The sequence below is a fragment of the Heterocephalus glaber genome, unplaced genomic scaffold (genome assembly GCF_053883595.1).
Source record: "Heterocephalus glaber isolate CG9 unplaced genomic scaffold, H.glaber_assembly_v1.0 deba00000594, whole genome shotgun sequence".
Taxonomy (NCBI): Eukaryota; Metazoa; Chordata; class Mammalia; order Rodentia; family Bathyergidae; genus Heterocephalus; species Heterocephalus glaber.
Genome location: NW_028258151.1, coordinates 16,969,749 through 16,993,298, shown reverse-complemented (window position 1 = coordinate 16,993,298; position 23,550 = coordinate 16,969,749). Strand labels below are relative to the sequence as shown.

General features: G+C 55.6%; 2 protein-coding genes and 1 pseudogene across 4 annotated transcripts; 1 reads left to right on the top strand and 2 right to left on the bottom strand.

The window, feature by feature from the left end:
* Window positions 1-990: 990 nt before the first annotated feature.
* Carns1 (carnosine synthase 1) lies at window positions 991-10,723 on the bottom strand. Of its 2 annotated transcripts, XM_013074893.3 has the most exons (10): window positions 10,645-10,723; window positions 10,242-10,260; window positions 8,778-9,051; window positions 8,014-8,103; window positions 7,281-7,768; window positions 6,851-7,025; window positions 6,677-6,762; window positions 5,713-5,944; window positions 5,332-5,612; window positions 991-3,199 (listed from the first exon to the last, which is right to left on the bottom strand). In XM_013074893.3, the coding sequence occupies exons 2-10, from the start codon at window positions 10,242-10,244 to the stop codon at window positions 1,973-1,975; spliced, it is 2,856 nt and encodes a 951-aa protein (XP_012930347.1). In that variant the 5' UTR covers window positions 10,245-10,260; window positions 10,645-10,723; the 3' UTR covers window positions 991-1,972. The 2 variants fall into 2 exon arrangements, with proteins under 2 accessions (XP_012930347.1, XP_004852296.1); XM_004852239.4 differs by lacking the exons at window positions 10,242-10,260; window positions 10,645-10,723 and having other exon boundaries at window positions 8,778-9,279.
* Window positions 10,724-12,596: 1,873 nt separating this feature from the next.
* On the top strand, window positions 12,597-13,299 carry LOC147829522 (mitochondrial inner membrane protease subunit 1 pseudogene; annotated as a pseudogene).
* A 3,192-nt stretch (window positions 13,300-16,491) lies between these two features.
* On the bottom strand, window positions 16,492-22,745 carry Tbc1d10c (TBC1 domain family member 10C). 2 transcript variants are annotated; one of them, XM_087205036.1, is made up of 10 exons: window positions 22,624-22,745; window positions 22,204-22,382; window positions 21,377-21,476; window positions 21,078-21,185; window positions 20,887-20,993; window positions 20,572-20,686; window positions 19,895-19,960; window positions 19,580-19,769; window positions 17,441-17,595; window positions 16,492-17,138 (listed from the first exon to the last, which is right to left on the bottom strand). In XM_087205036.1, exons 2-10 carry the CDS (start codon window positions 22,353-22,355, stop codon window positions 16,797-16,799), a joined length of 1,335 nt encoding a protein of 444 aa, XP_087061162.1. In that variant the 5' UTR covers window positions 22,356-22,382; window positions 22,624-22,745; the 3' UTR covers window positions 16,492-16,796. The 2 variants fall into 2 exon arrangements, with proteins under 2 accessions (XP_087061162.1, XP_087061163.1); XM_087205037.1 differs by having other exon boundaries at window positions 22,606-22,626.
* Between the last annotated feature and the right edge of the window lie 805 nt (window positions 22,746-23,550).

Below are 23,550 nucleotides of genomic sequence, written 5' to 3'. Positions count from 1 at the left end.
GCTCTGGTGCAGTCTTGCACTGCTAGGCTGACTGGGCAGCTGACAGGCAGTTCCTGTTCCTTCTCGGAGGCAGCTGCATTAGAGACTCCTTAATGTGCCTCTGGCTCATTATGTAGGTCAGACATTTACTGGGTGACCAATTCACTGCTTTTGTTTTGGTACCAGGGATCGAACTTGGGTCCTTGCACTTGCAAGGCAGGCGGCAGAACCACTGAGCTAAATCCTCGGCACCAGTTCACTATTGAGCTGTTCCTAGGCTCTTGTCCTTAGGGTTTAGAGCTCCTAAATATGTTTTTGTTTGTTTGTTTTTTGAGACAGGGTCTTGGTCTGTAGGTTAGGCTAGCCTCAAACTTGCAGCAATCCTCTTGCCTCAGCCTCCCAAGTGCTGGCATTACAGATGTGAGCCACCATGCCCTGCTAAATCTGAGTTTTTGTCAATTTAAGGATATTTAGTAATTCGACTGCCTGGTACAGGATAAAGCACTTGATAAAACTTGGCTGAAAGGATGAAAGAGTTAACACGCAAAACTTGGTCTGTGACTTTAGATTGGGCATGGATTCATGCTAGATGGGGCTGGTGGAGCGGGGGTGGGGGGATGGATTTGGACTAGACCAGGCCTTGGTTGAGTTCTGGTTCTTGGGGATTGTCTGGATGTGCCTTCCAGTTGCACAGGGTAGGCTGGGCATGACCTCACATGGACAGAACTCGGGGGACTGCAGGCTGAGTCCTTGGATGTGACCTCAGGTTGTAATCCCACCAAAGGAGATCCTTAGGTTTGGGCCATGATGTGGATGTAGGACAGGGTCCTGACAAAGGTCAGCCCAGAGGCCTGGCCAATTTTGTGGTTTTCCCCTAACCCCAGATGCTACAGAAATCCCCTCCCATGTCCTCTTCAACTTCTCTCCCCATCCCAAGCACCCCCACCCCTAACCCCAACTAGCTGAACCTGGAGCTGTCCAGTCCAAGAATTTATTCCAGACTCCAGACACTTCACTAGTCTATAAACCTTTATTTGAGGAGGGATGCTGGGGGAGCTGTCCACTGTTCCTGTGCTGTACAGAGACAGTTCTTGAAGCAGCTTCCCTAAATTAGGTGCAGACACCCTCTGCCAATGCTTGTTAGATGTTTCAGAGGCCAAAGCACTGAAACTTGGTGAAGGTGCATGGTGCACAGGAGGAGTGTTCACAAGTCTCGGAGTTGCTTGTGATGAGGGCAGAGAGGTGAAGGGCCTAGAAGCTGAGCAGACATGTAAGACTTAGTAAATGTGGGAACCTGGCCCTGGCCCTTCTGTCTATATCCACAGTGATATGACCTTGGGGACAAACACTTTTCTTCTCTGAGCCTGTTTCCTCATCTGGAGAATGGGGGCAATAGCATCTGTGTGAAGGTGTGAGGGGAGGCAATCACTCCTGACCACAAGCCACCTGCTTCTACTGCTCAGGCCAGTTGAGACAGGAGCATTGCCAGAAGTTTTCAGTGGACTCTAGAAGTAGCCTAGGATATGGACAAGAAGACAAGGATTTTAATCTCAGCTCATCCTGGGATTTGTCAAAGGCTGGAGGCCCATCAAGGTTCTCTTCAACTGTAGGTGGCAGGAAGAGAGACACACCTGGAAGGGTAGAGAGAGGGCCTGGGTTTGGGTCCACTCCCATTTGGGGTGGGCAATGGCAGTGTTTGTAACTCCTGCTACTTCTCCAGGGCTAGAGTCCCAGGGCAGCTGTGGACCAGACTGAAGCCTTTGAGAGGGCAACAGGGCTTCCTACACACACTTGTTTTATGGCCCTTAGCCCAGGAGGATTTGGTGTCAAAATGGTCCTGCTACTCTGGAGCAAACCTGAGGCATGGGAGTAGGCCAGGCTGGGGTTAGAGTGGGGTGATAGGGAGAGAGACAGGGAGGGCACCAGGGAGTAGAGGGCACTACGGCCCCCTCCCCCTAGCACTTCATCCCTGCCCCCCACCCCGGCTCCAGTGCTATTTGAAATGAGACAGGAAGTGAGCAACTGGGTAGTTGGGCCCGTCAATGCCCAGGCCCTGGCAGAGGCCCAACAAGCGGAGGCGGGCCTCAGCAGGGCTGGACCCAGCACAGGCCACACTGCAGTAGGGCTCCTCATACTCGCCAGGCACCAGGGCCTCCTCCAGCAGATTGAGGCGCAGTAGGCCCTGGTCATGCAGAGCCTGCAGGGTCTCTCGGCTGGCTGTGGAACTCAGTGCCTGCAGATGCTGAGACACCAGGCACATGATGCCCACCAGATGACCACGGGCATGGGGGTGGGTGGGCAGGGCGGGTCGAAGACCACAGGCCACCATCGCAGCAGCCAGCAGCAGATCCACACCATAGAGCTCCAGGATCCAGTCCCGAAGGTAGAAACCACCCATTCGGGGGTTGATCTCAATGAGCCGAGGCCCAGCCCCAGTCAACTTGAGCTCCACATTAAAGACGCCATCAAGCAGCCCACAACCCAGACAGCAGCGGAAGGCTGCCTGCACCATCTGTGCCTCTTGCTCTGGTGCCAGCCCCGTGGGCATGCAGGCTGCTGTCTCTGTGAAGCCAGGCAGCCTCGTGGGGCCATTGTCGGAGACAAAGGCAGCCAGCAGCCTCCCGCCAAACACCACTAGGTCCACATCATGTTCAGTGCCCTCAACAAACTCCATCAGCAGCATGGCATTGCCCCAGCCCAGCCCAATGCCTGGATGGTCAGCCTCACCCTGCAAGTCCCGGGAAATCCGAGAAAAGTGCTCATGGCACTGTGGTGCATCCTCCACCAGCCGCACGCCCACTGCACCTGCCCCAAACTCCAGCTTCATCACACCTGGCAGGGGTACCTGATGAACAGCCCTCTCCACATCTGCCTCACTCTCCAGAGGGCAGCAAGCCACAGCATGGAGGGAGGGTGCAGGCCACGGTGGGCCGTGACAGTGAGACAGGTGCAGCTGAGTGTGGCTCTTCTGCTTGGCCAGGCACACAGCAGCTGGAGGGCTGCAGGGCAGGCCCAACTCCTGGCAGAGTAGGGCTGTGAGCACCAGGCAGTCATCCCAGTAGGAGAAACAGCCATCTAGCTGTAGGCCGCGTGCTCGTACCAACTCTGCCAGCAGTCGAGCATTCTCCTCATCTTTCCTGTGCTCCGTCACATCAAAGTGGATAAAGGTCTGCACCAGCTGAGACGCAAAGTGGTTGGGGTCTGACTCCACCAGGTGCAGCTGCAGAAACCACAGGAGGACAGCACACCCAGGTCAGCAGGTTCTGGGTGCAGAGGAGACAGGATGGGGCCCAGGACATGGTTCTGGCCCGCAGGGGAGATGGTTCATAAATGCTAGCTGCTCCATAAATGTTGATTTCTTGTGTTTTTGAGACAAGGTCTCACTTTATACTTGATCTTAGCCAAAAGGCCAAGAAACGTTAAGGTCTCACTTTATAATTCAGACTGGCCTTGAACTCACTATTAGCCCAGGGTGGCCTCAAACTCTCGACTCCCAAGTTCTGGGATTACAGGCATGCGCCACCACTCCCAACTAAATATTGATGATTGATTAAATGGGACCCCTATCCCAACCTGGGGGTGGAAAGGGAAAGCATCCTGAAGGAGACAGTGCTAAACTGGGAGTGGAAAAATAAGCATCAGTCAGAGGAAAGAAGAGGCAGGAAAGACAGCTGCAAGGGGAAAGGGCAAGGCGAGGTGGTGAGATCTCAGCAGTGCATTCAGCAGGACAGGGCTTCAGTGAAGCCAGTGGGGGTGGGATTCAGGACTGGCCCTTTGGTCTTCAGTCACACAGAAAGTTCTGACACTGGAAGGTACCCACAGAAGATTCCTGTGGGGCTCTGGGTCCTCAAAGCTTGTGGCCCGCTTGGGGAGCACAGACACAAAGCAGCTGACACCGAGGGCAGAGATAGCCACTGATGAGGGAGGGGAGGTGGCTGTCTGCACTGTTACCCTTGGTGTCAGAAGCGAGCGGCATTCCAGCTAGAGAGCACACCATGCCAGGTGGGGGCAAAGAGGCAGAGAGCGGAAGCCCAGAGGGCGCTCTCCAGGGGGTCTGACACTGTGGGAGAGTAGAGAGGAGGCTACTGGTAGACTAGGGCCAGCATGAAAGGTCCCAGATTTTGTTTTTGTTTTCTCAATACTGGGGATTCAACCTAGGGCCTTTGTACTGAGCTATACCCTGCCTACCCTTTTCTATTTGGGGACTGGTCTCACTGAGTCACTAAACTGCCCTGGGTGGGCTTGAATTTGTGATCCTCTTGCCTCAGGCTCCCAGAGTGCCCGGATCACAAGCGTGGGCTACCATGCCCAGCTGTTTTCTTATCTGTTCAATAGGGATCAAAACGTCTACTCCCCTAGTTTGATCCAGATTCTATAATGGGAAGCCACTGCTGTAAACCTGATTGAGGATCTGTAAGGTGCTCCCAGCACTCTCTGTGGGCCCTGGGTGCCCAGTGTCAGGAATTCAACCTCAAAATGCTTGCCCTTTGCCCAGTACAGAGCCAGGCCCTTTAACCCAGCATTTAAAACCTGGGTTCGGGTATTGTGCCTGTTCATGATAGCCCACCCTATGCTGTAGGGTGTTTTTTGTATTTTTATTTTTTTCTCTGCTCAAACTTGCTGTGCAGAGCTTGTTTTCCCCCCTACTCTTATTTTTTTCCTATCCTTAATAAATGTAAAACTTTGCCCCCGTTAGAAAAACAACAAAATGGCCAGGCATGGTGGTGCACATTTGTCTGTGATCCCAGCACTTGGGAGGCTGAGGCAGGAGGATCGCCAGGAGTTCAAGCCTAGCCTGGGCTACATAGTGAGTTCAAACTCCCCCCAAAAACAAACTAGGCTCTAAGCCAGGCGTGGTAGTACACACCCGTAATCCCAGCATCTGGGAGACTGAAGGATGGCAAGTTTGAATCCAGCCTAGACAATTTAGCAACTGAGCGAGACCCTTGTTTCAAAATTTAAATAATAATAATAGTAATAATAATAAATGGGCTTTGGATGTAGCTCAATGTGAAAGTCCCAGATTCAATCCGAGCACCACAAAAATAAAACCTGGGCTCTAAAACTAACCCTAAACATCGCCCTTGTCCCCTGCCTATCCTAGGCCATCTACCCTCAGCTTTCCTTTCTATAGAGGCCTCTGTGCCCCGCTAGAGAATTAGAAGCCCGGTTACCTAACCAAAGCAAGGCATCCAAACCTGCCCCGCCCTAGCAAGGACGCCGGCCCCTGGCTCAGCTACAGTAGCTCGGCCTCAAAGGCCCCCTGCTGCCCCTTCACTGCAGGCCCCACTCGGAGCCACTTCACCACTCAGGCTGCGACTCAGGCCCGGTCCCGCCCCGGGCCCCGCCCACCTTGAGCCCGTAGTCGCGAGCCGCCTCCCACACGAACTTCTTGCTGACGCCGCCAGCACCGACCAGCAGCAGCTGCTTTCCTTCCATGAGGTACCGCGCCGAGCGCCGGAGCATGGTCTCCACCAGCGGCGCAGCGGCCGCCTCCTCAGCCGCCGGCCCCAGGCGAGGCGCAGCCCACAGCCCCTCGAGCATGCCGCACGCCTCCAGGCACAGGCCACTGTTCAACTCCAGGGCCACCGGGGTCAGCGCGCGGCCGGACACTGTCAGCGCGAAGTCCACGCCTGGACCGGGCGAAGGATGCAGACTCAGCGCGCACGGCCCTCGGCCTCGGCTTCGGCCCCCGGCGCCCAGCACGCCCGCCCGTTGCACGCCAGCGCTCACCAAGGAAGTCAGTGCGAGCCCGGCGCCCGCCGCGCTGCTCGGCGCTCAGGCCAGCCTCCAAGGCCAGTACCGCAGCCAGCACGGCCTCCGCTGCCTCCTTGACGCGCTGCCTCACGGCTACCACCTGTGTCGCTTCGCTCAGGCCACACTGAGCCAGCCCCACCTCCAGCGTCCTGGGCAGAGAGTTCTGGTGCCGAAGAAGCCGATCCCCGCGACCTACGCCGCAGACCACCTAGGCAGGTTCCGGCTCAGGAGGACCCCTCCCAGGGCTACCTCCTCGAAGTCTCCCTGCCGTAAGCACCTCTCAAGAACCAGGCCAGACCCCTCACTGGTCATTCAGGAAGCTCCATTCTCCATTGTGATTTAGACTGCACAAATGACTTTCCAGCTGCTGCCATCTGGCCCCTGGACCCAACCCTACAGAGGCTCAGCTGGGGTCCCTGCTCCCTGAGAGCGCCAAGCATGCTTGCTCAAGCTCCTGCGGCTACCCTAGTGTGTCCCAGCTCTAGCGTGCCTCCCAGAAGCTTCTCTTCCACTGGAGCCCTGCTGGTTTAGCTGAATGCTTCTCTCTCAGCTTGACCCAGAGTTGGGTACCCAGAGAGTATCCCAAGCTTTCTGAGCTTTCCAGCTTGGAGGCCCCCCCCCACACACACACACCAGGGCTCCAGGCCCTGGAGGTTTATCAGAATCCCTGGGCCAGCCTCTTTTGTGGACAGGAGCTCTCTGAGAAAACAGCCCCTTGGACCCTGGTACCCAGCATAGGGCTAAACACGGGCAGGGGCTCTATTGTAGGAGGGGCTTTAAGACAGTTGGAGTGTCAGACCCAGGAGGCTCTCCACTGGTAACCAAAATCCCCCAAAGATGTTGTTCTCTCTACCCAGGGACTGGGCAGGGCCCTCATCTGATCAGTGGGACTGAGCTTGGATCTGAGGGGCAGGGTTACCTGGATCTGGGCCTTGCTCACCTTGCTCAGTAGGGGCCTGTCACCCTGAGTGCGACACACCACAGCACAGATACGCATAGCCATCTCAGGGCTGGTGGAGGGACTTCCTGGGTGAAGAGGGGGTGGTCTAAATCCAGCAAAGAGTCCAGGAGGCCATGGCGTGCTCCCACCCTAGCTGAGACAGGTGGCTCTCACCTGGAAAGGGCAACCGGGCAGGTGGACACATGGCCTCCACCAGGACACTCTCCTCTTCCTCCAGCTTCTCCAGCAACGCCAGCACTGTGTCTACCACAGCGCCCAGCTCCACTCGTGGGTGGAGACACAAAGACTGCCGCCCCCGCCAGCGCCAGCCACTAAGCTTCACCGCCACCTACAGCAGGAAGGGGAAAAGGGCCTCCTCGACACCACCCCATGTACCTACAAGGTGAGATGTTCATGTCACTGTGCCAAAAAGTAAACTGAGCTAAGTGGGCAGGGCATTCCCCCATCTCTGGGGCAGTGGCAGAGCTAAAAGTTGGGGACAGTTTCCCATCAGGACTTGGGACCCATGAATGGTCCCAAGCAGCAGGAGTGGTCCCTCCTGCTGGCATCTGCACAGACCTCGGGGTGGGCAGGAACCTGTTACCTGCTGGGCATCACCTAGAGCCTCGGAGTGCAGAAAGGCCCCTACTTCCTCTTTCACCAGTGTTTCCTGGCCCTCTTTGCCACTCAGCTCCACCAGCCGTAGTCCCGGGCTGGTGTCCCCTCCCTGCAGTATCCTTGGAGGCTTGTAGGTGAAAGCCAGGGTAGCTGGCACGGCCACTTGGCTCTGCTGGGACAGCAGCTGCCTCATCAGCAGCCGGTCCTCCAGCAGCCGGGCCAGCTCCGCTGAGGCTCCTGTGGGGCAAGTCAGGTTTCGGGCCAGCTCTGCTGCCTCCCGGCCCTGGCCAGAGCCCAGCCCCAGGCCCGCCAGGAAGTAGGTGGCACGTCGTGGGGGGACAAAGTCATCCAGGAATGTCAGGCCCCCTGGGTGGAAGCTCACAGCCTTGGAGACCAGCAGGGCCGCCTCACCCAACTCCCCTGGTGCTGGCACCTTCGTCAGCCAAGCAGGGGACAGGCAGAGGAGCATGTTTCCTGTAGGCAGAGGGGGGCAGGTGGCTGGCCAGGGAAGGCTTATGTCCCCAGTGCCCAACTTCCAACCTGGCCCTTGTGCCTCAGGGGAGACAGTTCTTCCCAGAACCCACCCCTATTCAGAGTGTGGCAGCTGGTCCCATGGAATGCAGGCAGTTGCCAAGGCTGGTGGGTATTTTGGGATGTGGCTGGGCCAGGGCGGGGCTGCCCTTTCTGTGACAGGGTAGGGAACTTGGGCACACACTCACCAGGGCTCTGGACCCCACCCTCGAGCAGCACTGACAGAAAGGTGCTGGGAGATCCCAGAATGCACAAGGTCACCTCAGCACCAGGGCAACCTCGGGGGAAGAGACATTGCCAAGGTCACCAGGGGCTCCCCTTGCTGCCTTCTCTGGCCACCACCTCCACCCCCCACCCTCACTCTTGGGCCCCAAGGTCCTTCTCAGTGATTGGATGAGAGAGTACCAGAGACGGGGAGCTGTCTGCCCTCTTGGCCCCATGAGGCTGGCACCCTTTCTCTGCAACTGGTCCAGAAGACGCTTCAGGCTGAGTGATGGAGACCTGGGTCTAGCCTGAGCTCTGAATTCTCTGTGACCTTGAAAGGGCCACTATTTCTGTGAGCTTGTTTCCCAGTCTGTACTAGGGGAGCAAGTCTCTAATTCTCAGGTATTCTAGGTGTAAACCCACTATCCACACAAAATCATTTGTGGCTACACAATAAAACAGATAAAGTAAGAGAGGAACTTTGGGGTCCCAGTGTTCAGTTGCCTCCACAGCCACTTTGGAGCTTTGGCTCCACAGAACATGGTTTGCAAATCCCAAGGCAGGGGTGCGGGGAGAGGTGGAGAGCCCAGACCTCTGACTTCATTGGTACCAAATGTCCTTTGCCTCTGTTTTCAGATAAAATCAGGACCAGGGGAAGGGGCCAACCTCAGCAAGGGTGAGGAGCAACTGGACTGAGGATCCCTCCCTGCCCCCCGGGGATACCCCACTCCGTGGAGCCCTTGAGCACCTGTGTGGGGCACCTGGCTTCGGTCCTGAGTTTCCGGAAGCCCAGCTTGCTGCAGACAACTCTGCAGGAGGCTGTAGTAGTAGACAGTCCAGGCCCGGGCCTCGGCCCCCTCAGGGGAGCCCTTGCAGTCCAGGCCCACATCCTGGCGCCAGGAGCCAGGGAAGCAGCTGATGGGGGGTAGGCCAGAGCCCCCTCTCCATGGGCCCTCCTCTCCATTCAGGTCCTTGGGGCCCAGGGGACAGTCCCACTTGGGACCCAGTGGATCCAGGGAGAGCTGAGGGGGGCAGAAGTGGTAGGACTTGGCAGGGTGGGCAGAGAAGTACATTAAGTCTCCCAACTATGTGAGCTCCCACCCTGGCATGGGTAATGTTCAAGGGCCCAGGACAGGAAGGAATTGGCCTGAGGGTGAAGGCCCAGGGGAAAATGTGGGAGGAGTGCTTTGTAAACTGTCATGAGTGGTCCCTGGGGTAGGACAGCAGGAACCAATAGCCTGCTGACTGGATCAGTGATTACCATCCTGCACCAGGTCTGCCCTAGCTTGAAGGGGCAGAGCTTTTTCTCTGTTTCCTTCATTGAGGCAAGCCCAGTACTCCAAACAGTGCCCGACACACAGTAACTCCTCCATAAATGTTTGCTGACTGAAGAATTGATGAATGAGCCTAGCAATTACTTACAGGCATTCATTTGTCTCTGGGTTCAGTGACCCACCTGCCAACGTGGAGTTTGCTGCCACCTAACTATGTAAGTGAATGTCTTTCATTGTCCTCAAGTAGGCACTGAAGACCCACCACGAGCCAGCCCTGGGTGAGACACTGGAGGAGAAGGTTAGTACCTTCTTTCTAGGTGCCTGGAGTCCTGGCACTGCAGAAAATCCTACACTCCTGCCCTCTCAGAGGCTGGCTTACTCCTACATGGGGCTACTGGGTGCCCCAATGTGATACAGGTAGGGGTGCTTATTCCTTACAGTTCCCTGGCCTGGAGAGTGTCTGGTGCCTGCCCTGTCCCATTCTTGGGGTGCCCATGAGGCCAGGAAATTGGAGGACCACTTGGTAATTAACAGTGTGCTGTGGCCAGGACATGAGTACTTGGGCTTAGATCCCAGTTTTCCAGGGCCAGGCTCTGGGCCTCTGTACCCTCTCCTAGCAGGGGAGTTTACTGATGGCCAGGACTGTGGGCTCACTGCTGTGTCCCCAAACATAGGATGGTGCTGGGTGCACAGCTGGTGCTCAACAAATGTGGAATGACTATCGAGGGGCTGACAGTGCCCACTTCCCAGGGTTGATGGGGGACAGATGAGGGTGTGACACAGAGTGGGGACTGAGGGGTTGGAGCTAGTTACAGGTCCGAGCCCTCCACAAGGGGCAGCCCTCAGGGTTAAGCCCCTGGATGCCAGTCATTTGCCTTCTGGGCCCTCCCTCTGCCCAGGGACTTGGACCTTTAGTGGAGGGACCACAGGAGACTCACCATCTTGCAAGTGGAAAGTCTGAGAGACAGAGAAACAAAGCTGGGAGTCAGGGCCAGCCAGGTCCCTTGCCACCTTCCAGCCCCTAAGGCTTTGGGACTGGAGACACCCTCCACCTCCTCCTCAATCCTGTCCCAGCTGAGAAATGACCAAGGCTTTCCATCCTCTCCCCAGCCCAAGGAGAAGGAGAGACTTCTGCCTCATGGACCCCAAGCGTCCTGCACCCCTGAGTTTCCCTATCCCTAGTTGCCCTGGCTCAGCCCCTCCAGCAGAAGGCACCCAGGGTCCCCGAGAGTGCGAGAGTGCTCAGGGTTAGTGGAGGGGGGCTCAGGGTCCCAGTCCCACCGCCCCTGCCCGACAGCCCCCCTCCCTGGCTCCCCCGGGGCTGGGCCGGAGCCGGGGTACCTGCGGGCAGCAGCGGCTCGGAAGGGATCTGTGCGAGCGGGCGTGAAGGCAGCGGCAGCACAGTGGCGAGGCTGGCAAGGCAGTGCCTTATATAGTGCGCCTGCCCCGGGTGCTTGCCCAGAGAAGGGCGGGAATGGCCCGGGACCGACCTCCAGGGCCCCGCCCCCTTGTCCCCAGCCAGGAGTAAGCAGGGCCAGGGGTGGGGGATGGCGCTTGGATGGCCTACGATGTGACGCGGAGCTGGCTAGGGAGAGACAGTCCGCAGGGATCTGTGAAAACACAGACTAAGTCCTGACAGAGGGCCGGGGCGAAGGGACAGGGACTGTCAGAGAGAGAGAGACACCTCATAGCGGAAAAGGGATAGAAAAACAGATGGGAAGAAGGCGAGGACCTGGGGTAGGGGAGAGGAGGCACAGGCGGAGCCTGGTACTAGAGCCGCCCTGGGGGTGGGGTGGCAGAATGGCAGGCGGGGCAAGGTCCCTTAGCTGGAGCCTGAGCTCCCCGCACACACAGCCCTACGGGTACTGTTCCAGCCAGGAGCGCCTGACCCTGCTACACACAGACTCCCCCAAAGCACTCCTGCGCCAGGATCTCTGCACACCCCTAGAAGGAAGGGAGGAACCTGGTGCAAGAGTGCCAGTGGGCAAAGGAGGTGGGCTGTCTGTAAGATTTGCTCTGCCTATCTGCCAGCCCCAAAGCCCCAAAGAGGGCTAGGTACATACAATTACACCCACACCCAGTGTTCCCAAGATACACACCCACCCAGGTGCACCCCCAGAGACAAGGTTCACGCCGTCTCCTCTGATGTATCACACCTGTGGCTTCCAAGTCTAACTCTGGCTTCTGGACCTGAGCACCTCTTTCTATCCTGAAGCAAAACTCACTTTTCTTCTGCTTTAAGTGGGGCTATTCCCCATCCTATAGGGCTGAGTGGCACAAGCAGGCTGTCCTGCCCTTACAATTCCTCCACCTGACATCCTTCCCTCAGATACCACCCCCACCCCCACCCCATCTCCAAGAGCATCCTTGGCCAGGGGAGGCTGTTGAGGGGCCTGGCAGCTTTTGGACCCTTCCTGCCACTTCATACACAGTGGCCTATACAGACCCACTTCTGTCTACCCCTGGAGGGACTCTGAGGCGGGGAACTGCCTTATCCAGGAACCCCCAGCCCAGTCACATCCCCCTACCAAACTCTAGGGCTGCTATGGGGTCTCCCTTTCACTGCCCAGGCTCCTGGCACAAGGTGCAGCCACCCCCAGATGATCTGCCACCTTGTTGCCTGTGTGGCCTGAGTTTTCGAGATCCCACCGTGGTAGGGGTGAATCATGGATGTCATCCAAAGAGCATGAGCTTTGACCTTTAATGAGCTAAGCGGCCACTGGGGACTCAGTGTCCTCAACTTCAAGTGGGGATAATCATGCATAAGTAGCACAGGCTTAGCTGGGAAGGGTGCCTGGTGGAGTCTGAGCACTCTGTGGTTCTATCAGCAATATCAGCAATGCTTTCTTTTTTCTCTTTCTTTTTTTTTTTTTTGAGACAAAGTCTCACTATGTATTCCAAATTGGCCTTGAACTCACTCTGTAACCCAGGGTGGCCTTGAACTCACAGCAATTCTCCTGCCTCACCCTCCCAAGAGCTGGGATTACCGTTTTGCGTCACCACACCCCGCCCATCAGCAACATTTCTTGACCTTGTCAGGCAGTGTACAAGGACTGCATGTGTGGCATCCCCCTTAATCCTTCACATTTTGAGGTAGCAGTTATGGTTCTCTGCCTTCATCCAGAGAACAGTGAGGCTCAGAGAGGTTGTGTGATTTGTCCAAGGCCACACACCTGGCAGACGAGGCAGAATGTGTGCACAGGCACAGAGAACATCATGGTACTTCACCCCTGTCACCCACTGTGGCTAGGTATCAGTGCACTGGTGTTTACCTTGTGGATAATGAGAGAAAAATTCGGACAGGCCCCTTGAGTCTTGGTTGAGGAGGGTCTTCCAGAGGTCCTTTTGGGCCAGTGGGTTCTGAAGCCATGGATTACCCACCTGTGCTTTCGATTTTTTCCTGGAAGCACCCTGAAAATTGAATGTGTTGAGGAATAGACCTTTGGCCAACGGTAGGCATCTACGCTGCTTCGCAATGTTTGGGGGAAAGACCTTTCGGCTTTTTGGCTACACTATTCAGTATGGCTACATAGCCCATTGTGCTTTTGAGTACGTTGATGGGGTTGTGATGTGTTCTAGATCATCAATGGGGCCTACCATTCAAAATTCAGATATCGTCTTTGCAGAAAATCTCAGCCGATGTTTTTTTTTTTTCAGCCGATGTTTTTATGGTATCCAAAGTGCCCACGGGCCAAGTCTGGTTAGAAGGTGACAATTTACAGAACTCCACAGATTCCAGGTTCTATGGACGCATCCTGTATGGACTCACAAGAGGACACACCTTTAAGATCTGGCCTCTGAGTGACTGGATTTCTGTGTGACAGCTCCAGTGGCTACCAGTTTTCTGATGACTGACAAGCCCGTATTTCTCTGACCTGATAAGTGTCTCCTGGCCCAGTGAATTTATGACCGCAGTGGAAACCATGTGCTTACCTTGCTAAATACATGATTTGCTATTTACTTTGTTATTATTAATTCTTAAACATAAAGAATGAGCAACACACAAATTAGTTCAAAATACCTGGACAAAAATGCAAGGCAAAGTAAGTTTTTCATCTAAATTTTATGCTGATGTACAAACATTTTGGGAGGACAACCTGTATAACTACCTCACTTTAAAAATTTTGGTTTGACAGGTACAATAAAGCTGAAATGAAAGGTAGGGAGAGAGAGAGAGAAATTCTGAGATGTCCTAAATTTAATTACAAAGGTGAGAGGGAAGGAGAAATTAATCTGTTATCAGCTTCAGGCCAATCCAACAAAAGACCCTTCTGTGTTCCTAAATATGTGTTGTGATTTTGCCTTAGAGCCCTAGGAGTTGGATCAGGAAGTGCCATGGAAGTTTTACTATCCCAGCCAATCAAGAGGCAATGGTGGGCTGAGGATTTAGCTCAGTGGTTCCACAGCCTGACTCAAAAGTGCAAGGTCCCAAGTTCAATCGCGGGTACCAAAAAAAAAAAAAAAAAAAAAAAAGAGGCAATGGTGCTCCTCACAGACTGCCTTACTGTCCCACCCCTCTTATCCATAGCTCATGGAGAGTCAATGGAAAAGATTCATGCTTTCCTTCCCCACCGAGTTGTCATTATAAAATACTCTGGCTTTTTAGATGTGGTGGACATTTTCCACCTGCTACCTAGCCTTTTTGCATCCACAATGCCTCGATAATGCCTTTTGTTCTGGAGATCACTCTGTTTCAAAAGTTTTGGTTTAACAAGGAAAAGGAGGAAGATCAGGGTTGGGCAACTCCAGTCCTGCCCAGGGCACTGGGATTTGGGGCAGGAGGGCAGGGCTAAACTGGGCCTGATAGGGGTGGGGCAAGGTGAGATTGCTTCTGCTCCTGCCCAGTTAGATTGAGCAACAGCTATAACAATGACCCTGGTGGGGAGGTGGGATGATAGGCTGGGCTGGGAGCTCTTTTCATGCCATTATCTGCAGGAGAAAACTGAGGCCCATGGAGGATGAGAGAGCCCTTCCTGTGCAGCTTCACTGGGTATCCAAGGCTGGCCTCTGAGAGCTTAGGAGAGCACCACCGTCTCTCTCATGTGCAAGGTAATCCAAGGTGGGCTTCTGTTTCCCTTTCTGTTCCTTTGTGTGCCCCCTCAATACCCTCTGGACTGATGTAGGGTAACATGTCTATAGGTCCTGTCCCAGCTTCAGTACCCACAAATTGAATGCTCTTAGATGTATTGCTTCCCTCCTCTGAGCCCCTTTCCAAGCAGGTTTATAGGGAGCTGCTGGGTTTGCTGAATATGGTTGTGCGGGTTGCTCACTGCACAGAGGCACCTGGCTGTGTAGCAGCTCCCACAAGGCCATACTGTGTACCCTAGCAGGGCTGCATGCTGCCTGGAGGGAGAGCATCTTTCCCCAACTAGTGCAAAGGTGCTGCTGTGGTTAGCAAAGCCTGTGGAGAAGGGCCCCTGAGAAGGTGTGCATAGAAGTGTGTACAGACGGAGGGCCCTAGATCTTGCCTGCTCTGATCTCTCAGTTCAGCTTCCAAGGGAATGGCTGATAATGGGACTGCAGAAAGACAAAAGGACACCCCAGAAAATTCTTCCCTGAGTAACAAGTCCAGTGACTCCACCCTAGCTGGAGGGGTCTGCTGGAGACTCCTTCTCTTGTCACACTGCCCTATCCAGTTCATGATGGAAAGGCCCGGGGCTGAAGCTGTGGTATTCTTGTTCCCCTTGTCTCCCAGAAGGACTGAACTGTGGAGGCCAGGAAGCAATGTGGACTCTGTCCCACTTGCTACAGTGCCTGAGATGCCCCTTTTAGACAGCCCTGCAGAGCCAAGTCATTGTCTAGAGGGTATAGAGCTCTGTCTTCCAGCTGGCTGTGCCTCTCACTGTGACCTTGGACAGGGCTCTTAACCACTCCCAGCCTCCTTTTCTCTGGGAAGGCTACCAGGCCACCTGCAGAGAGATGGGGCTGTGTGTCTGAGAAAGGCATAAAATTCATTCATAAAACTTATTTCAGCTGAGAGGATTATTATTTTTTTCTCTTTTTTTGGATGATGATGATGATGATGATGATGATGATGATGATGATGATTATTTTGGTACCAGGGATCAAACTTGGGACCTTGGGCTTGCCCGGCAGGTGCCTGAACCACTGAGCTAAATCCCCAGCCCCATGAGAGGATTATTATTGAGCTTCAGGTGTTCTAGTGGGTGGGGAGGAGCCTGGAAATCCTCTAGGTCTTAACCCACAGGATCCCAGATGCTGCCCTGCACACAGTGGGGCTGGGACCTGAGCTGGCACAGGATTGGGGGTGAGATGGACCAGGAGAGAGCACCCCTCTAGGAGGGCAGGCCAAAGTGAGTGCCCAGAGGGAGATGGGGGTTGTCTAATGTGCTACAAGGGTAGGGGCCGGGTTGAACCTTCGGCCAAGTTTGTCCACTCTTGATCCAGGCTCTGTTGGGGGCCATGACAATGTCTCAGCACAGCCGTGGCAACAGGCACACTGAACACTCTACCTTGTGATCCCCCAAAGAAACACAGGGCTCCAGATGCTTGCTCCTGGTACTCTGCCTGTTCCACACCTGTAGCGGGCTGGGGAGCTATAGGGAGACAGGGCGACTGGGAATGGGCACTGTGGGGACACATGCCTGCCTTGGAACCAGCCCTGTTGTCTTGACAATGGCTCATGTCCCAGCCACCCCAGGCACCCATGGGGGCAATTAGTGAGTGTGAGAGGGAGTTTCCATGGTGGCGGTCCTGAGGGGGTGCACCAGGGCTTAGGGAAGGACAAGGGCTGGCAGGGCCTTTCTCCTTTGTCCTGGGCACACTGGGCCTTTGTTCTTGCCTGGTTCCCTTTGACAGATGGGACCAGGAACATGGTGGGAAGAATAAATTGAGTTACAGTCCCCCCACCTTAGGGATTACTGACCAGCCTGGGGAAAGGGCAAGGAGGGGCAGAATAGGGGCCAAAGGCCAGGAAAGTGGAGCCCAGCCTCCACTGGGGAGCCCTCTTCCCCAAGGCACAAAGCCTTACCTGCCCACAAGGGGTTGGGGCTAGGCAGCTTATAGTTGGTTCCTCTTGCTTGTAAACAACTTCCCCAGAAACCAGTGGGCAGCGTCAGTGTGTCCCAGGGCAGGACCAGGGTTGGCCCAGGAGAGGGGAGGGCTGGAGGGTAAGGGGCAGCCCATTCAAGGTTGGGGGGAAGACATTTGATCCACCTCCATCCAAGCATCTGCTCAGTCAGACTTTATTCCGGAACCCTCAGCAGCCTGGGGTCCCTTAGCCCAGCCAGCAGCCTCCACACCCCTTCATTGCTGGCTTTAATACTGCTACCAAACAGCTCACCAGCCCCCACTCTGTGACCTCCCTTGTGCCTGACTCAGTGTGTAAAGTGGGGGAATGTCTCCTTCCCCGTTGTGTGGTCCTTGCTGGGAAAGGAGGCAAGTCACCAAATCCCAGCAATAAAGTGCAGTGCCCATTTGTGGGCTGGCATCAGCCATTCAGGTGATTGGGGGGCATTGAGTCCACAATACCATCAGAAACGGGTGTCCAGGAAGGAGCCTCGGTGGGGTCTGGGGGTTCCCTCGATGGGGGGTCCTCTGGCTCGAGTCAGGAGGCCATGGAAAGTCTTGCCGCGGGTCTGGGGTTTGCGCCGTGGTGGCCTGGGCTCCTCTGGGGGCTGCACCACAATTCGGGGTACCTCCAGCTTGGCACCTCCTTGAGCCCCTGCTAGCTGCTGGGCCTCAAAGATGGCTTGGGCCCCCAGTAGGCGGGCCTGAGGCTGAGGGGGTGGCCCAGGCAATGACTTGGGCAGCTGGGCCAGCTGCACCCTGATCTCTCGCTGCAGGTCCTGCTCTGACAGGGCCACACTGTGCACCTGTGGGGAGCAGTTGGTATTGAGTTTTCCTGGACTGGAGTGGGGGCAGGAAACCCAGAGGTTCCCACAGGGCAGGCAGTACACAGCCCCCAGGAAGTGGCTGAGGGCTGAGGGACTTGCAGACAGCCTTACTGGGGGAGCCACAGAAAGCTCACAGAGCTCTGGGGTTTTCATATTCACTGCAGTTCAGATAGCAGGAACTGAGTCTGGTTCTCATTTTGGCTTCCCTGATCTGTGACTCAGTTTCCCCTGCTATGCAACAGGGGCTGGGCCATTGAGGAGGGCAAGCAGGTGGCACCTACCTGGGACATGAAGACCTCCTCCTGCAACTGGGCAGGGGGGATAGCTCGAAGGGCACCAAGCGTCTCCAGGAGCCCTGGGCAGGCCATGCGCTGCTCTGCAGTGCCCAAAGCTAGGCGCACCAGGGTCAGCCCCACACGAAACAGCACCTTGGCACCTGCAGGCCGGGGGTGGGGCAGGGCTCATTCACTGGGAGGCCATCTCTGGGCCTCCACCTCTGCACCTGCACCTGCCCTCAGCCACACTCCTGCTACCTCCTGCCACACCCACAACTCAGGCCAGGAGCAATGTCTGAGGGAGACTACACTCTGGGTGTACAGATGCCTGCACTGGCCAAGTTGGTCTCAGGAGCTCCAGACACTTCCAGACAAAGCAGGCTGCCAGGAGCCAGAGGCTACTGTCACCCTCATACTGATCCTTCTCTGGGCCTCAGGCTCCTCATTTCCCAGGAGGAATGAGGAAAGGCTGAGCGGATACCTGTCAAGGCACCCCAGTTTGGATCTGCAACTCTCTGATTCTAGAAAGATTCTAGGCAGAACTTCTTTCACCTGTAAACCACAGCATAGTGCTCATGTGCACACATTCATTCACACTGTGAGTGACCTTAGACCAGTCCTGGAGCCTCACAGTCCCTTCTTAGCAGCCTCTGATCCTCTGAGAAGAGCTGCCAAGGGGCCAGTGAGACCTAGTGACAACTGTGACCTGCGAAGGAACAATCACCACTGCTAATGTCATCACTGCTATTAAAGGGAGCCTAGGCAATACATGCCCTCAGGTGGAGGAGGCAGGGATTGGCTCAGCCACCACAATCAGTCTTGCCTTGGAGGTCTGAGGCTGGAGGGGATGTGACAGACACATGGATGGTGACACCACAGCCAGAGCTCTAAGCCAGCAAGCAGTCCTCCCTCTGTGTGGAGGGCCTAAAGCTGGTTGGGCACATAGCAGGTGCTCAACAGACGTACTAATTAATTTCTAGTATTTTTAGGTGCACCCTTTGGACAGCACATAGAGAACAGAATGCAAAGGGGTTACTGATGGGCAGGGTGTATCAAGGAAGAGTCCCAAAGACCCAGAGTTCGGCTCAGCTCTGCCTCGATGCACCTCCTGCTCTGTCCCTGGGCACCCACCTCTCTGACTTTACTCCTCCAGGCCCATCCCCCGGCATCAGCTGGAGCCTGGGCCCTGCCAACAGTGGCTTCCACCTGTGCCCCTATAAGTGATCTCCTTCATAGGGCAGCCAGGGCATCTTGTTTTTCAGTATAAGAGATAGAAGCCAGGGCCTCCTGAATGTGAGGCAAGCAGTCTACCACTAAGCTACATCTCCAGCCCTGTTTCGCTGACTTTCTCCCCCCCCCCCGCCACTATCTCTCTCTCTCTCTCTCTCTCTCTCTCTGTGTGTGTGTGTGTGTGTGTGTCTGCACACTGGGGATGGAACATAGGGTTTAGTGACTGCTATGTAAGTGCTCTTGCTCTACCACTGAGTCATCCCCCAGAAATATTTTTTTTTTTTGGTACTGGGAATCAAACTCAGGGCCTCGAGTTTACCAGGCAGGTACTGTGCCACTGAGCTACAGCCCCAGCCCCCGCCCCCCCGAAACATCTTTAAAAACAGTAATTACTGCTCTCCTGACACTCTCTGTCACCTCTCTTGTGTTATTCTTCATGGTACTTATGTTATTCTATAAATATCGTGTTAATTTGTACCATCGCCTCCCATCCCCACCTCCACCAGAATGAAGATCTCACACTCAGGTATTTCTGGCTGCCAGAGCCACCCAGGCCTGGTGCCTGAGGGTGCACAGCCAAGTGCCTGCAGGCTCTGAGGAGCACTTTCTATCTTGGCTGGGCCCTTAGATTCCAAGTGCTACGATCTCCCAATTTCTACCCTTGATCTCCTAGGGAAGCCTCCCCGCCCCTAACCCTGCCCAGGGCCATGCCTGGCCTTCCTATGGTGGGCCTCATTGTGGGGTGGGGGCTCCCAGGCATTACACTCATGACTGACTGTTTTCTCCAGAACCACACCCAGGCCCCAGAGGGACTGGGAGTGGCAGTTCCTAAGCACAGCACACTCAGAGCTGATCAGCTGGCTCCCCAGGGCATCCCAAGGCTCCAGGTGCCAGCCACAGGGGCACCCCACTCACCCTCGCTGAGAAAGGCATCCCAGATGCGCAGCACTGTGGGGAAGGGCAGGGAACGGGCGAAGAGGCACAGGAACCACTCGGGGAGGTAGAGCAGGGGCCCGACGCCCACCTGCTGCAGGTGTTTGTGAATGCGTGGGAGCAGCCGCCGCAGTAGGGCCATGAACACCTCGGCGTCCAGCTGCACAGCCTCCTGTGGCCATGTCCATCAGCCTGGCTGGCTGTTGTCACCCAGCACCTCCTCTCCCAAACCCCAGGCTTCTGCCCCCCCTCAGTTCCCAGGCCCCCACACTTCCTGTGCCTGTCTCAGCCTCTTACCATGTGGGGCCCATAGTAGCCAGGGAGGTAGACCTCACAGATCTGTACCAGGCACCAGAACGCCTCCTGGGGAGGGCACAGGCCTGTGAGTGCCCACCGAGGAAGGGACCCCAGAGGGGTGGCAGGATGGGAAAGGGGTTCAGGGGCACTAGCAGGAGCCTGCACTCAAAGCCATTCCTAACCTGCTCAGTGCCTTGGAAGCTCTCACCAAAACCCTTCCTCTTCTACAACTAAGGCCTACCGATAGCTTTCGGGATTGGAGGTCACAAGGCTCAGGGTATTAGGTTTGAGGGTCACAGGTTGGGCTTCACTGAGCAAGGGTTGGGGAAAGGTCTTAAAGTTAAAGTCCTGGATTGCTGGGGTCACTAGGGTCAGAGCTCACAGTCACAGGGTTCAGAATCAGGAGTCACAAGGCCAAAGTGAAAACATCAGACTCCTAGATCATTGAGGTAAGGGTTCCAAGTTCTTGGAGTCAAAGTCAGTAGACTTGAAGGTCACTGAAGTTAGTGGTTACAAGGCCCTGGGTCACTGGCCAGGGTCTAGGAGTAAAGAATCCCAGATTCCTGAGGCTGGAGTTCCTGAGGCTGGGGTGGGGTAGGGAGTCTCATGGGTTCAGAGCTCAGGATCACTGGGGTCAAGGTCACCAGAAATGGAGGGTCAGGATGGAGTTCACTCACCTCTGGGGGCAGGTGCATGAGTAGCACAGCTGCCACAGGGCCCTGGGCCTGGCAGTAGCCCTGTTCTGGCCGATACAGGGTGTAGGCCTTCAGTACCTGGAGGAGCCCCTGCTGTCTGTGCCAGAAGACCTGATTAGAGGTTAGCCCTGCAGGCATCCCTTCCCCACCCTCTGTGGCCTCTGCTCAAGCTGCAGCGTCCCCCTGGGCCTTGCTGGATCCCCTGAAATGCAAAGACATAAATCTAGAGTGGGGAAGCTAAACAGAAGCATCTAGGCAGTGGGGTCCTGGGGCCCCTGGGCATCACTGGCCTCGTACCCATGACCCTGGGGTGACACAAACATCTCGTGCAGAGGGAACTGGCGGTGCAGGTCCCTGCCAATAGTCTCCATCCACTGCGGGTCTCCTGGGGCTTCTGCCAGCTCCTGTGGGTGGGCAGGCATGTAGGGGTGGGCTCTGGGTAGCAAGGAACTCAACAGGAGAAGTGGGACTCTTGCCAAGTCCCTCACCTGATAGGTGCCAGGGCTGTTCTTCTGACACACCTGGGCCCCACAGAGCAGGGGCCAGCAGCGAGCCCGCAGGGCTGAGGGGATACCTTTCCGGCACTGGATCTTTACCTATGGGTAAGGCCGAGGGTCTCCATTAAGCAGCCTATTTGTTCCCGCAGGCAGGCCCCAAGCACAAGCTCCCCTCAGCCAGGGGCCAGCAGGAGGCACTGGGTCATACCATGGGTAAATTTTGCCAAGGGATGGAAGGAGGTAGAGGGGAAGAAGCCAAAGGGGTCTGGGCAGATTCACCCTTCCCTCACCTTCTTGTACCGTCTGGACATGGTTTTCTCCCAGTGCAAGGTCATCTCCACCCACTTCATCTCCCGCTGGCGGATGAGGTCTGCAGGGGGGTGACCCGGCCTGGGGGCACGTGGCAGTTATCCCGGTGCTGGAAGCTACTTCCTACAACCCACACCTGGTCCCTCCAGGTTACCCAAGTGAACCCAGCATCTGGCTGTGGGGATCTCTGGGGAATCCAGGGGATGACCTGTGACCCAGAGCTGCCAATGACTGTCACAGGGACAGGAAAGGATGTGGCGACAATATGAGCACAATCAGGGGAGCCTGGGTGAGTGGATGTCTGTTGGGAGAGGGGCCAGCTGCCTGTCAGACAGCTTAGGGAAAGCTTGTTGGACATAGCACTGGACTGGAAGCCAGGAGTCTTCTTCTGTCTCTGACCTGCTGTGTGACCTGGAGCAAGTTTCTGTCTACTCTGGACTTGTTTTCCTGTTTGTACATTGGGGAAGGGAAAGGGAAGAGGTGTGTAGGTTCTACGATTTGGACCTGAGATTCCTGGGCCAGAAGTTAAAGAAGAAAGATGTTCAGGCCCAGGGATGGGTGAAAACCCTTGGAGGCTGGCATAAAAGAGACACGCAGGAGCCTTCTCCACACCACCCTTCCACCTTGGGGTTCCGCTTGGAGCTTTGAGGGGGTGGAACTGGATGAGTCCCTGACTGGGTCCCTACAGCCAGATCCTCCTCAGACCCTCTAAGTTGGGCCTCACTCCAGAATTCAGCCCTCAGTATCCATCCTCAGTCCTTGAGCCACTCCACCCTACCCCTACCCCCTCCATTTCTTCCCCACTTACCCTGGCTCCACTGAGCTGCCTCCAATGAAGCCATAGCGGTCTGCCTGGCGATATGGACCAGGCCCACTCAGCTCTGAGTCGGACCCCAAAGAGCTGGAGTCATCTTGAGGCTCGGAAGTCTGTACCAGGTCCTCCCCCAGGGCCTGGGCCATGGCGCCCCAGATCCCTGATGCCACAGGCTGCAAGGTGCAGGAAGAGCCAGTGTGAGAGAAGCTCCTGTTCAACTGGGCCTGGGTTCCCAGCCAGCCAGTTCCAGGCCCTCAAGTTGGCTGTGGAGCCAGAGAGATTAGCTTTCAGGGTATCTCACCCAGCCTCCTATGAGCTCTCTTTTATTAAGGACTGGGCTGGTCCCTGAAGGGACAGAAAGGCCGGGCCAGCCCCTGTCCCCCCAGTTTGGCTCACCTCCCTGTTGCACCTCACCTCCTCCTCTCACTTCCTCTTCAGACTCAGCTTCAGCAACCCACTGGGGGCCCCTCCCAAGCGTGTGTGGGGGTCACCCCTTCCTCTCAGAGGCTCTTCCGGCCTACCCCAGTGCCCCTGAGCCACAGGCTCCTCCCTCCTTCCCCTGTGCTGTGATGGGGCCCCAACCTGTCAGAGGTAGATACCAGTCCACTTCAGGTTTGAGTTTACTCACATGTAAAACAATCAACTCAGGGTTCCAATAAGACTTATGGTTTAATGTTTGCTTTTTTTTGTAATCAGGCTGGCCTTGAACTCACTATGCAGTGCAGGTTGGCCTCAAACTTGCAATGATCCTCCTGCCTCGGCCTCCCAAGTGCTGGGATTACAGGCTGCACCACAATGCCCAGCACTCAAGTGACACTTTTAACTTGCACACAATACCATATTACCACGGTACTGAAAAGGTAACTATATTTTATATTTTATTTATTTAAATTTTGTTGTTGTTTTGAGACAGTCTCACTGTGTAGTCCAGGGTGGCCTCAAACTCACAGTGATCTTCCTGTCTCAACCTCCTGAATGCTGGGATTACAAGCATGTGTCACCACGCCCGGCTGGAATTTATATTTTAAAAAATAACTGAGCAAGCCATGTGGACCAAAATATACCAGGAGTTCAGTGGCAGATATCCTAGGTTCGGGCCAGTTGCCTGGGAAGCCACGGAAACCAAGGTGACCAGCCTCTAGCTATCTGAATCTCAGGGAAGGGGTGGAAAGGACTGTTTAGCCTTTGAAAGAAAAACAACTTCCCAGTATTTCCGGCCACAAATCCTCTGAGCAGGGCTGGGTAATTGTTCAGGGGCGGAGCCAGACCCAAATCCTGCCCCTTCAGACCCAGCCCCAGAAAAAACCCGCCTACCACTACCCCTTAGCAGCTCCCGCCCCT

Excerpts from the sequence above, each read along its gene's own strand:
- Tbc1d10c (XM_087205036.1), bottom strand. The coding sequence starts at position 22,355 with ATGGCCCAGGCCCTGGGGGAGGACCTGGTACAGACTTCCGAGCCTCAA. Across the intron at positions 19,961-20,571 it reads TCATGCACCTGCCCCCAGAG|GAGGCGTTCTGGTGCCTGGT; the intron begins GTGAGTGAACTC and ends TGCCCTCCCCAG. Across the intron at positions 17,139-17,440 it reads AGGAGGTCTTCATGTCCCAG|GTGCACAGTGTGGCCCTGTC; the intron begins GTAGGTGCCACC and ends TGCTCCCCACAG.
- Carns1 (XM_004852239.4), bottom strand. The coding sequence starts at position 9,102 with ATGTACTTCTCTGCCCACCCTGCCAAGTCCTACCACTTCTGCCCCCCT. Across the intron at positions 8,104-8,777 it reads AAGCCAGGTGCCCCACACAG|GTTGCCCTGGTGCTGAGGTG; the intron begins GTGCTCAAGGGC and ends TCTTCCCCCGAG. Across the intron at positions 3,200-5,331 it reads CTCGCGACTACGGGCTCAAG|CTGCACCTGGTGGAGTCAGA; the intron begins GTGGGCGGGGCC and ends TGGTTTCTGCAG.